Source organism: Cynocephalus volans, chromosome 1, assembly GCF_027409185.1.
Source record: "Cynocephalus volans isolate mCynVol1 chromosome 1, mCynVol1.pri, whole genome shotgun sequence".
Lineage (NCBI taxonomy): Eukaryota > Metazoa > Chordata > Mammalia > Dermoptera > Cynocephalidae > Cynocephalus > Cynocephalus volans.
This window is the reverse complement of record NC_084460.1, coordinates 295684000-295698053: the sequence shown is the minus strand read 5'-3', so window position 1 is coordinate 295698053 and position 14054 is coordinate 295684000. Positions and strand designations below refer to the sequence as shown.

The 14054-nt window shown below is 39.1% G+C and overlaps 2 protein-coding genes across 3 annotated transcripts in view; both read right to left on the bottom strand.

Annotated features, from left to right (window-relative positions):
• The window catches only part of LOC134372958 (UDP-glucuronosyltransferase 1-6), a 253422-nt gene that overhangs the window by 65445 nt on the left and 173923 nt on the right, over window positions 1-14054 (bottom strand). The window lies entirely within an intron of this gene.
• Window positions 7840-8721, bottom strand: LOC134372980 (UDP-glucuronosyltransferase 1A8-like). The gene has a single exon (XM_063090350.1). It carries the CDS (start codon window positions 8719-8721, stop codon window positions 7840-7842), a length of 882 nt encoding a protein of 293 aa, XP_062946420.1.

The window sequence follows — 14054 nt, the reverse complement described above, 5'->3', positions numbered from 1 at the left end:
CATTACAGGGGTTTGGTGACATGTGACTGTCGTCTACAGTACTTTACGTAGCTATCCCTAGACATGACTTGTGCAGTGGGAAGTCACCTGCCTGATGCTTGCCAGAGCACTCTGCACAGACGCCTCCCTCTCCTCTGTCGCTCCACATTCTAAACAGGGGTTCACACCTCTGCTGGGGCTCGCCCCGGTTGGCCTGTGCTCTTCTCCACAAATCTGCATATTTGTCCCCACACTCTACTGAGCACTCCTTGAGGTTGTGGGTTATGTCGTCCTCGTGTTTTCACCCTCCTTCCACGGTACCCATGCTATGCCTTACACAGAAAAAGAACATAAGGAATGTTTGTGGCATTTAACTGAATTACATTATGCAGGTTTTCTAGATACCTTCATGGGTGAGCTCAGTGGTGCAGGTCAGGTCACACCCTGAGGAGTATTCAGTGAAGGATTCCACAGTCAACCTAGGGGCATAATCCGTCTTAGAAGCACAAGATGGCTCTTTCCAGGACACCCTAACTATTACTACATATTTGTTTAGTCACCATTTACCTTGGTGACTGTGGCACATTCAGAATGTTTTCTTTGAAAATTAAAAATGCCAGTGAGTGATCTACCTGCCCAAAAGGCTTACTTCAGAGTAGAAATCAATGAAATAGAAACTAGAGAAATGGTAGGGAAAATCAATGAAACCAAAGATGGTTCTTGGGGAAGATCAATTAACTTTTTAAAGCTCTAGCCAAACTGATCAGAAAAACAAAAAGAGAGAGAGAAGAAATAAATCAGCAATATCAGGAATGAGAGAGGTAATATCCCTTCAGATTCTACAGATGTAAAAGTGACAATCAGAAAATATCACGAAAAACTTTGTGTTAATGAATTCTACAACACAGATGAAATGGACAAATTCCTTAAAAGACACAAACTACCAAGGTTTACACAGGAACAAATAAATAACCTGAATAGAAATAACCTATATCTTTTAAATTTAAAGTAAATTGGTAATTCGAACATTCCTACAAATAAAACTTCAAGCCCAGATGACTTTACTTAAGAACTCTATCAAACGTTAATATAAGAAATAACACCAATTCCCCTCAATCTATACCAGAAAATAGAAGTGAAGTTCCTAATGCATTCTATGAGAGCAGCATTACCATAATACGAAAATCAAATAATAAAGATATTATAGGAAAGGAAAACTACAGACCCTCATGACCTTAGATGCAAAAATTTTAAACCAAATTTTAGCAAATCAAATCAATAATATATAAAAACATATGATATATAAGAAGATTATATACAATAACCAACCAGGGTTTATCTCAGAAAAGCAAGGCTGGCTAAACATTAGAAAATCAATGACGGTTGTACAGCCATGGTCATGGCAGTGTTATTCACAACAGCCGAGAGGTGGAAGCAACTCAAGTACCCACTGACAGATGAATGGACAAGCAAAATGTGGGAAATATGTACAATGAGATATCACTAAGCCTTAAAAGAGAAGGAAATTATGACACAGGCTATTAACACGAATGAACTTTGAGGATATTACACTGCATGAAATTGGCCAATCACAGAAAGACAAATACTGTATAATTCCACTTATATGACGCATCTAAAATAGGCCAACTCATAAAATCAACGAATGGGATGGCCTTGCCAGAGACTGGGAGGAGGAGGGAATGGGGAATTATTGTTTAATGGATACAGACTTTCTGATGGGAAGATGTGGGTGATGGTGATTGTTACAAAGCAATGAGAAAGTACCTCATTCTTTACTGTACATTTAAAAATGGTTAAGATGGTTCTCACAGATGTAGAAATTACAATAATGGTTACCAGAGGCTGAGAAGGGAAGGATGATGGGGGTGTGGGACCGGAGGGAAGAGATGTGTGAACAGTACAAAGTTACAGGTAGATAGGAAGAATAAGTTCGCTGTTCTCAGCTGATGAGAGCTAATAATATTGCATTGTGTATTTCTAAATAGATAGAAAAGAGAATCTCGACTGTAATCATCACAAAGAAAAAATGTAAGTGTTTAGGGGGTAGATAAGCTATCTACCCTAAGTGAACCACTGCACAATATATGCAGGTATGGAAACAATACAAGGTACCCCACAAATATGTACAATTAAAATAAATCAGAAGAAAAAATGAATAAGATGGTCAAGTTTATATTATGTTAAGTTTACCTCAATTAAAATTTTCAATACCATAAATAATAAAAACATTAAATCAATCAAGGCAGAATATGATATAAGTAAACAAAAAAAAAGGGAAACAATGTAATCATCACAATAGGAACAGAAAAAATATTTGACAAAATCCAAAATTCAGTCCTGATAAAAATTCTCAGCCAACTAAGAAAAGCAGTAGTTTCTCAACCTAATAAAGGGCAACTTTGAAAAACCCACAGCTAACGTTATGCTCAATGCTAAATGACTGAATGCTTTACTCCTCAGCTTAGGGGCAAGTCAAGGATGGCTGCTCTTACCACTTCTACTTAACATAGTTCTAGAGGTTCTATTCAGGGCAATCAAACAAGAAAAAGAAATAAAAAGCATCCAGATCCAAAAGAAAATGTAAAACTATCTCATTCACAGACAACATATTTCTCTATGTAAAAATTCCAACAGAATCTATAAAAATTTCCTAAACAAATGGTAAGTTAGCATGGTTGCAAGATACAAAATAAATATGCAGAACTATGTGCTAGCAATGAATGATTGGAAATTAGAATTTAAAATATCATTTAAATAGCATCAAAAATATGAAATGCTTACCGATAAATCTGACAAAAGATGTAGAAGACTGTACATTGAAAACTACAAATTATTCATGAGAGATATTTTTCAAAAGACCTAAATAAAAAGAAATATCATGTTCATAAATTGGATAACCTAATAAAAGGGATAAATATGACAAAAGATATGAAAGACTGTACGTTGAAAACTAGAAAACATTGAAGAGATATTTTAAAAAGATATATCATTTTTATCAATTAGACAACACAACATTGCTAAGATATTAATTATCCCAAATAGAGCTATAAATTCAATACAATCCCAACCAAAATCTCAGCAGACTTTTTTGACGAAATTGGCAAACTGATTCTAAAATTCATATAGAAATATACAAGACCTAGAATAGCGAAAACAATGTTGGGAAAAAATAAAGCTGGAGGGCTAACATTACCTTATCCCAACACTTATTACAAAGCTGAAGTAATCAAATATTTCACTGGTTCAAATAATAGATCAATGGCTCAAAAAAGAAAGTCCAGAAACAGATGCACAAATATATGGACAACAGGTTTTTTACAAAAGTGCTAAGGTAATTCAGTGGAGAAAAGGACAGTGTTTTCAACAATTGGAAAACCTTAAGCAAGAAAGCAAGAATGCACATTACCTTTGTGGTCCATCCCAAAAAGCTATCACCCCAGTCTTAGCAAGATAAAATCATCAAACAAACCCAAACTGAAGAACATTCTACAGAATGCCTGACAGCCTTCCTCAAAACCAACAAGGTCATCAAAATCAGGAAAGTCTGAGAAACTGTCACTGTCCAGAGGAGCCTAAGGAGAAGTGATGACTAAATGTAATGTGGTAACCTGGATGGGATTCTGGAAAAGAGATAGGATATTCAGTAAAAACTAATGAAATCTGAATAAAATACAGACTTTAGTTCATCATTATGCATCATTATTGTGATAAGTTTGGCATAACAATATCAGAATAAATGTTGGGGCTGAGGCAAAGTGATATTTTGTCCACTTGCCAACTTGAAATACCAGGAGGCAGAAGGGACAGGAGCGAGGGGAGAGGCTGAGCCACGGCCCTTATTGGAGTTTCTGCGGAAAGGCAAGGCGGGGCCTTGTGATAAGTGGGAAGAGCAATGAGTGGGCCATAGTTTATGAGATTAAAGAACTGGGGAAACTGGGTGCAGGGTATATGGGAAATCTCAGTACTATTTGGTGAAACCTTGCCATAAATTTAATCTATTCCAAAATAAAAAGTGATTAAAAGAAAAGAGAGAGACAATCCACGGCCTGGGAAAAAATATTTGCAGAGCATATACCTGATAAAGGACTTGCATCCAGAATATATAAAGAACTTTCAAAACACTATAATGAGAAAACAAAAAACAATATTTTTAAATGGGCAAAGATTTTAACAGACATTTACCAAAGATATACAGATGGCAAACAGGCACATGTAAAGACACTCAACATCACTAGTGGTTAAAGAAATCAAATGAACCCACAAATTAATTTACACACCCATTAGAATGGCTAAAGTGAAAAAGACTGACCATACCAAGTGTTCATGAGCATGTGGAAGACCTCGACCTGTCACATGTTGCTGGTGGGACTGCACAGTGGTACAGTCACTTGGGGATACAGTTCCTAAAAAGGGAAAGATACATCTACCATATACCCCAGCTATTCCATTCCGAGGTATTTACCCATGAGAAAAGAAAGCATACTTCCTGTATTGTTTATATTTTTAATTTTCTGTATATTATGCTGTTTCCACAGTTTAAAAATCCTTGCTGCCTGGGTGAAGAGAGTCTTCCCCAGGCCAGCCAATTGCTGCAGGCAGCAAAGGGCCCACCATGGCAGCGTAGAGCCCACTGAAATTCTTCTGACTAGCCAGTGGAATGCATCAGTCTGCCCTGCCTTGCCTTTCTGCAGAAACTCCCACAAGGACCATGGCTCAGCCTCTCCCCTCACTCCTGTCCCTTCTGCTTCCTGGTATTTCAGGTCGGAAAGTGGACAAGGCATCACTTTCCACAACCCCCAAATCCAACCTGTATGAGTCAAGGTTCAGCCACAGAAGCAGAGTGTGTATTCACTCTGTGGACACACCTGGTGAAGGGTGTGCAAGAGGGGTGAGGGAGCTGCTGGAAGAATCTGTGCAAACAGTCTTGACATCTGACGCTGGTGCTCAAGGACCACACGGTGGGTCTTCAGGCATGGCAGGTGGATGTACAGTGCGGCAGGGCAAGAACAAACTGAGATCCACAAGAAGGGACCAGAAAGAACCCTGGGGTGTTCTCACTGCCTCCAACCTTCACCAAGGGGGTATCCTTTCTCACAGGGCTAATCACACACCTGTCCCACATATGGGGGAAGCTGAAGGAGGAGCTAGTGGAAGGTGGGGTAGTCAAATGTGGAGCCGCTGCTCCATGCCCATGAGATCCATGAAGCAGACAGGTGACATCAGATAGGCGACCGTATATGAGAGCTACAAAAGGGCCCATCCCCATCTTCTGCACTAAGAAAACAAATACAAAAATGGCTCCACCCTCTGAGGTCAGGCCAAGTACCTCTGTGACCCACCAACCAAAACATCCAGGGCAGAGACTTCTGGGAAACACAAACTGACCTCGGCGGGCTGACATGTTACAAAGCCACCACACAGCGCAGCAGCACGTCCTGCCCAACCCCAGAAGAGATCTCAAACCCACCCCTCTCCACCTCCACAGACCCCACTCTAACACAAGGTGCTGTCGTTCTCTGCCTGGATGCCTGGGACAGCCTCCTGACTGGCTTTCCTGCTGTCACTCTTGCCCTGTGCATGGAAGCCAGAGGGGTCTTTTCCGACATGGACCACCAGGTGGTCTCTCGTGTAGCACCATTGAATGGCTTCCCATCGTACTTGGGAAGTGCCCTCCTCAGGGACTTGGTAGTGGCTGGTTCCTCTGGCCCAGCGGGCTCTCCTGGGCTCCTCAGGAGCTGTCCCCCCCTTCCTTAGTTCTCTAGAAGTCAACACTGAGGACATCGTCAGAAACAGCCTCACCCCCACCTCATTTACAGAAAACAGTAACTGTAGTAATAACCAAACATGGTCTTTATTTTCAGAAATTTACTTGCTGTGTGCCTGGAAAGTTACTGCAGAGGGAGGGGATCTATATCTCAGCTATTTTAGAGAAAGAATGAACTTTCAGAGATTCAAAGATAAAACACATATAAAGTACAAAATTTTACTGATGGACATAAGATAAATGAATAAAAAGGGATACATATTCCTGAATATGAAGACTTTATAGCAAAAGCATGCCAATTTTTCTAGAATTAATAAAAACTTTAATGTAATATTAGCAAAGCCCTAGTGGTTATTTTCATTTTTTGTAACTTGACAAAACAATTTTAAATTTTATTAAAGAGAATAAAATGCTGCCAGTATTGATCCCGCTATCACATTTGGGAATGAGTGGTAATGGTCAGAGTGGAAACAGTCAGCTTTGTACCCCATGAATACTCACAGCCAATTAAAAAAAGAGAGAGAATAAGATGTAACAAGCACCAAGAATATTTTTAAAAAAGAATAGTGACTTTGGGGTTTGCCCTTCTACACGTTCAAATTTAGTACAAAGCTAATACAATCAAAATATGGTACTGCTGCATGAATAGATAAGTCAGAGGGATAAAACTGAGAATTTCTAAGCAGATGCAAACACATATTGAAATTAAAAATATGATGAAGATGCACTTCAATTCAATGGGTAAAGAATGGAATTTTTATTAAACGGTGGTGGGATAATGAACTATCCATGGAGAAACAAGTAAATTTAGATCCTTACACTGTATAGATGAGACTTCTCATTGTAAAAGTAAAATACTGTCAACATTAGAAGAATGCAAAACATTAAAACATAACATGGAGAAAATGTTAATATATTTCAGGCTTGGGACGACCTAAAGAAGTCGAAATTCAGAAATCGATAAAGAAAAAGCTCACCAATTTGATTACCCAAAACTGAAAATCCTGTATGAAAAGAGAGGAAGAACAGCCAAGGAAGAAAGACTTGCAGCACGTGTGAAAAGCTAACTGTTAGTATTCCTAGTACTCAAGAGGATTGTAGTAATTACTTATAAAAAGACAAATAGCCCTATAAGAACCGGTTAATGAATGTGAATATGTAATTCACAAAAGAGGAAATGCAAAAGGCCAAAAATGGATATATTGATATATATTTCCTCTTTGGTGAATTACATATTGACCTATTTTCATAGATATAAAAGAGAAAGTAAAAACTGAAGCAGCTACACAGAACTTTTTGCCCAGAAAACAAAAAATTCAAAGTTTGACAACATCTGGAGCTACAAAGTGTGTAGAAAAACCAGAACTCACATATTCACATGCTCTTGTTCCATATTTTGAAAACACCTGGGCAAATCTATTAAAGTGTGTGCATGTTATTTACCCCAGCAACCCTACTCCTAGGACTCTGGCCTCCTAAGATAAGAGCAAGAATGTGGAAATACAAGAAAGTGAAGAAGTATCTAAGGATGTTACTACACTCCAGTACATAAAAACAAAAAGTGGAAAAGTCTACATATCTATCATATTGGTTGGCTGAAAAAACTTTAGTGAGGTTGTTAAAAGAGCAAGTCTCATCTGCTGCATCTTGGCCTATGAACATGTTATATGGTTAACTGGCAAGAGGAAAATGCAAAGGGAAGAACAATAATATGTCCAGCCTGACACTAGATTTTATTTTAATAAAATAGGTGAAGAAGTTAGAATAGAGAAAATTTCAAAACAGCGGTAGCACAGGATTAGCAAAAAAGAAAGTTTCATTTCTTACTGTGATTTCCAGCATTTTTCCAAAAACAGTATTATAAAATACAGAATGAAGATGACATACAGTTACATCAATTGTATACATATACATTCAACGAGGGTAGCTCTAGAAAATGTGCTAACCCACAATTTAATGGATTGGCACTAAATAATTCATTAATCCACAAAGAAATTCCAAATGTGACATATACAAATGATAGAACACACCTCAGAAAGGAATCTTTTTGTTCAATGTTCAAGCCAGATTATTCTTCATGTACTAAAGGAGGGATAACTCACCTGAGGCAGTGGGCTGCACGGATTGCAGTTGATGCCACCAACAAAGAAAATGTTGGGCATCACAGGTCTGGGATAGTCCAAAACAAAGTCAGTTCGTAACAACCAAATGGATGTGTGGCTGAAGAGATCAGATGCTGTCACAGGTGTCTGGAGAACTTCAGAGGCAATGTCTAAGGCACTTTTCAAGAAAATGGGGCAAAATAATTGCTCCTCCAAGTGGAAAATGTGGTTCCATACTCTCTCTTTGAAGGTCATGACATCTGAGAACCCTGAGAAACCTCTGGGAATGTAAGAAAGAGGACCGGGGCTCTGTGCACCTTCTTCAAGGTAATGGCAATATATTCCCCTGGCGAAGACCACAGACGGGAGCGAAAAATACTTGGCAACAATCAAGCCACACATGTCAAACGGATCCAGGAAAACTGCATCAAAAGAACTCTCTTTCAAGTATTCTACTAATTTTCTGTCGTTAAACAAACTCCTACAATGTGAAAACAAAAGTTCAAAAATAGTGTTGTATGAACTCGTTAATATCGAAAATAAACTTTGTCCTCGAGTTTTCCATTGACTGTTGGCAAAACCCATGAACTCGCGGTCCAAATCCTTTGGAGTATAAGAAACAGAATAAGTCTTTACTGTACAATTTGACAATTTTCCCAGTTGCCAACTCACCTCTGGTGTAACTAAGACCACCTCATGACCTCTGTGGATGAGTTTCTCCACAACCAAACGCATGGAAAACCAGTGGCTCGACCCCACGGGAACCACCAGCAGCTTGCCTGCCTCGGCCAGGCCACCTGTCAGCAGCAGACACACACACAGAGGAAGTGGGCCGGTCACAATTATGGGAGCCATCACGTACCTGCAGCCCAGAGCAATCGCACAGCATGGATCCTAAGCCCGTGTGAACCAGTAGGTGGAAGTACAGGCACAAAACCTGCCTCACGAGAGGGCATGTATTCACATGTTCATAAAAGGTATTGCTCATAGCCAATGATTAACTCCAAAAGAGAAAAGTAAGTGAGCAGAATTTGCTCACATATTTTTTGGACAGTTTACAGACAAGACTAGAACTTGATCTTTGCTTTGGAGAGAGATCATGCCACATACTGAAATGTGAGATTAGAGTAATATTCACTAAAAAAAAAAAAGCTTTTGGATTAGAGGACTCAAACAAATAAAAGTAAATTTGAATAAAGCTTGCATTTTGGAATATTTTTCAGGCAAAATTTGGGTTTCATTGTTACACTACAAAAGCCTCCTTGTCTGGAAAGAGACTGGCATCCCAGAAAGACTGCAAGGCCCTCAGCACTGACCTCTGCCCTGCCAACGGGGTTGCTGTTGACAAGGGTCTCTGCCATGCACAGGCATTGATGCTTGCCTGTTCCATTTCCACGAGGATTCTTGTTTCATTTCCGAACCCTCTGAAGTGCTCAAATAAGGTCGACGACCCATCTACATGCACCATTACAGGGGTTTGATGACATGTGACTGTCATCTACAGTACTTTAAGTAGCTCTCCCTAGACACGTCATGTGCAGTGGGAAGTCACCTGCCCGATGCTTGCCAAAGCACTCTGCACAGATGCCTCCCTCTCCTCTGTGACTCCACATTCTAAACTGTGGTTCATACCTCTGCTGGGGCTCACCCTGGTCGGCCTTTGCCCTCCTCCACGAACCTGTGTATTTGTCCCTACACTCTATCGAGCTCTCCTTCAGGGCTATGTCGTCCTTGTGTTTTCAGAGTCCTTCCACAGTACCCACGCTATGCCTTACACACAGAAATTACATGAGGAATGTTTGTGGCATTGGACTGAATTACATTATGCAGGTTTTCTAGATACCTTCATGGGTGAGCTCAGTGGTGCAGGTCAGGTCACACCCTGAGGAGTATTCAGTGAAGGATTCCACAGTCAACCTAGGGGCATAATCCATGTTAGAAGCACAAGATGGTTCTTTCCAGGACACCCTAACTATTACTACATATTTGTTTAGTCACCATTTACCTTGGTGACTGTGGCACATTCAGAATGTTTTCTTTGAAAATTAAAAATGGCATTGAGTGATCTACCTGCCCAAAAGGCTTACTTCAGAGTAGAAATCAATGAAATAGAAACTAGAGAAATGGTAGGGAAAATCAATGAAACCAAAGATGGTTCTTGGGGAAGATCAATTAACTTTTTTAAGCTCTAGCCAAACTGATCAGAAAAACAAAAAGAGAGAGAGAAGAAATAAATCAGCAATATCGGGAATGAGAGAGGTAATATCCCTTCAGATTCTACAGATATAAAAGTGACAATCAGAAAATATCACGAAAAACTTTGTGTCAATGAATTCTACAACACAGATGAAATGGACAAATTCCTTAAAAGACACAAACTACCAAGGTTTACACAAGAACAAATAAATAACCTGTATAGAAATAAACTATGTTTTTTAAACTGAAAGTAAATTTGTAATTCAAACATTCCTGCAAATAAACCTTCAAGCCCAGATGACTTTACTGATGAACTCTATCAAACATTAATACAAGAAATAATACAAATTACCCACAGTCTATACCAGAAAATAGAAGGGAAGTTCCTAATACATTCTATGAGAGCAGCATTACCACATTACCAAAATCAGATAAAGATATTACAGGTAGGGAAAACTACAGACCCTCATGACCATAGCTGCAAAAATTTTAGCAAATAAAATCAAATAATATATAAAAACATATAATATATACGCAGATTATACATGATAACCAACTGGGGTTTATCTCCGAAAAGCAAAGCTAGTTTAACATTAGAAAATCCATCACGATTGTACAGCCATAGTCATAGCAGCATTATTCACAATAGCCAAGATGCAAAAGCAGCCCAAGTTGTCCACTGACAGATGCATGGATAAGCAAAATGTGAGAAATAGGGATAATGAAATATTATTCAGCCTTAAAAAGGAAGGAAATTCTGACACTTGCTATAACAGAGATGAATTTTGAGGATACTACACTGCATGAAATTGGCCAATCACAGAAAGACAATTAGTGCAGAATTCCACTTATATGAGGCATCTAAAATAGTTAAATTCATAAAACCAAAGAATGGAATGGCAGTGCCAGGGCCTGGGAGGAGGAGGGAATGGGGAATTATTGCCACAATACAGATTTTCTGATGGGAAAATGAAAAAAGTTTTGGATGTGGATGGTAGTGATTGTTACAAGGCAGTATGAATTTACCTGATCCTTAACTGTACACTCACAAATGATTAAGCTGGTTCTCACTGATGTACAAAGTACAATAATGGTTACCAGAGGCTGGGAAGGGAAGGAGCGCGGTGGTGGGGTTCAGGGAGAAGAGATGGATCAATGGCACAAGATTACAGGTAGATAGCAAGAATAAGTTCTGGTGTTCTCAGCATCACGTTCTGCCCAACTCCAGAACAGATCTCAAACCTGCCCCTCTCCACTTGCCTGGACCCCACTCCAACACAAGGTGCTATCATCCTTTGCCAGTACACCTGGGACAGCCTCAAGACTGGACACCCTGCTGTCACTCTTGCCCTGCACATAGAAGCCAGAGGGGTCTTTTCCGACATGGACCACCAGGCCGTCTCTCGCGCAGCACCACTGAATAGCTTCCCATTGCACCTGGGAAATGCCCTCCTCAGGGACTTTGTAGTGGCTGGTCTCTCTGCCCCAGCGGGCTCTCCTGGGCTCCTCAGGAGCTGTCCACTTCCTTAGTTCTAGTTCAGATACAACACCTATTACATGGAAATTGCTTACCTTTTATAGAACAGAGTACTGATCAGCTTTTTAGTCTTTGAAGAGACTAAAAATGTGGGTAATAAACTAAATGTTAGGTAATTTTTTAAAAATTTTGTCTGCTTTTGCAATGGCTATGTGTTTCAATTTGGCTGTTCTCATCTGAACATTTGCTTCGGGAAAGCAGTGAAACCTTTCTTGGCAGGTCTTTCACTTTCCCTGTCCTGACTTTCTCCTGGCTCTTTTCATTTTATCCTGTTTGCTACTGTGTGTGCTTCCTCTTATTTTTGTTTGAGTTCCTAACAGATATTCCACTATGTACAAACACTAAACATTTACCAGCAACAAGTAAAGGGGCCTGTTCCCAATATTTGTGAGCTGTTAGCTATACAAAATCAAGTAAATCCAAGTCTACCATTTTTGTATACAATAGATGTATTTCTGAAAAAAAAAAAGCTATGGGAGACTATCACAGAATTTAAAGAGGCAATGGTAAGATAAATGCTAGGTTAACTGCAGCAATAAACTCTAAACTGTGGCCTTCTTCTAACTAGGAGCTCCCCTTCACTAGGTGATACTATGTGATTACAGAAATAGGGCGTGGACTTGAAAGTAAAAGGGGCAATAACACATTCCTCATACAGGTATGTTTAGAAGGGCCTTGCACTTTATTTAACACTCTGCTGTCACTGTCCTATAATTCTTGATAATTTCTGAACAAAGGCCCCTTCGTTTGCATTCAGCATCATGGCACACAAATGATGTAGCTGATCTTTTGTAGACCAAGCTGCTCAGGGCATTAAAAGATACCCATGTAATGATGAATTTCATTAAGATAGCTGCGAATATGATCTCACTACTGTAATTTAAAGGAAGACCCTCAGACCACTACTCCTACATTGAGCAATGTCACCAGTTTCTCTCCACTGCAGAAGGTGATCTCCTCACTCGTGATTCTTGAAAAAGTGTATATTACCATTGAATTTGGATAATGTACCTCTGCTAAAAGTATGTGCAGTTTTAGAGTAGAAGCTGTGATGTAACTCTGAAGAGAAGTCTCTAAAGAGCATCATTTCAAAGGCACAAATTAAATAAAAACAAAACCCCACTTACTAAGACATTCCATCAACAAAAATTGAGAATTTATTGCTAGCAGACTTGACTTCCAAGATACACTAAAGGGAGATTTTTAGGTTAAAAGCAAGTGACCCCATGCAGACATCTGAATCCACACAAAAACCCCAAATAGCTTCAGTAATAGTAATTACGTAACTATAAAAGATGAATGCATATTTATTCTCCTAACTGATTTGAAAATCAATTCTAAAAAATAATATGTATATTATTGTACTATTGGGGCTATAACATACAGAAGTGGAATATATTTGACAATAACAGCACAAAGGAGGCAGGTGGAAGCAAAGCTAAATTGGGCAAAGAAATGACACTGTATGGTAACTCAGACCTACAAGAACTAATGAAAAGAATGAGAAATTATAAATAAGAGCAACATAACAAACTCTATAAATATGTACATGTTCATCTTCTCTCAGATTCTTTAACACATGTGCATTTATATAAAGTAATGCTCCAACAATGCATTGTTGGGTTTCTAATATTTATACATGCTACGCATATGACAATAATTTTGCAAGAATGGGGGAAAGGGAATAGAGCTATATAGGAATAACATTTCTGTATTTAACAGGAATCACATTCTAGTAAATCTGAAGTAGATACTTGTTAGTTAAAATGTATATCTAAACCCTAAAACACAATGTTTTAGTCCGTTTTGTGTTGCTATAACAGAAATACCTGAGACTGGATAATTTATAAAGAACAGAGGTTTATTTGGCTTACGATTCTGAGACAGCTGCATCTGGCACGGGCCTCAGGCTGCTTCTACTCATGGCAGAAAGTGGCAGGCAGCCAGCAGGTACAAGCAGATCACATGGCGAGAGGAAGCAAGACAGAGAGAAAAGGTGCCAGGGTCTTTTTAAGCAATGAGCTCTCGCGGGAACTATAAGAGCAAGAACTCACTCATTAATCCCCCCTCCCCGAGGGAGAGCATTAATCCATTCATGAGGGATCCACCCCCATGACTCAATCAGTTTCCAGCACTGCCACATTGGAGATCAAATTTCCACATGGGTTTTGGAGGGGACAACACATCCAAACTCCATCACACCACTTGGAAAATAACTTTTAAAAACAGTGTAAAAAATTATTAAAGGAATTGAAATGTTACACCAAAAATATTCACTAAATGCAAAAGAAAGCAGTAAAGGAAGAACAGAGGAAAGAAAAGAGACATGAGAGATATAGAACATAAAAAGTAAAATGGCAGAAAAATTCATCTGTATCAATAACACCATTAAGTGTGAATGGATTGAACAACCCATTTAAAAGACAGAGAGATTGCCAGACTGCATAAAACATAA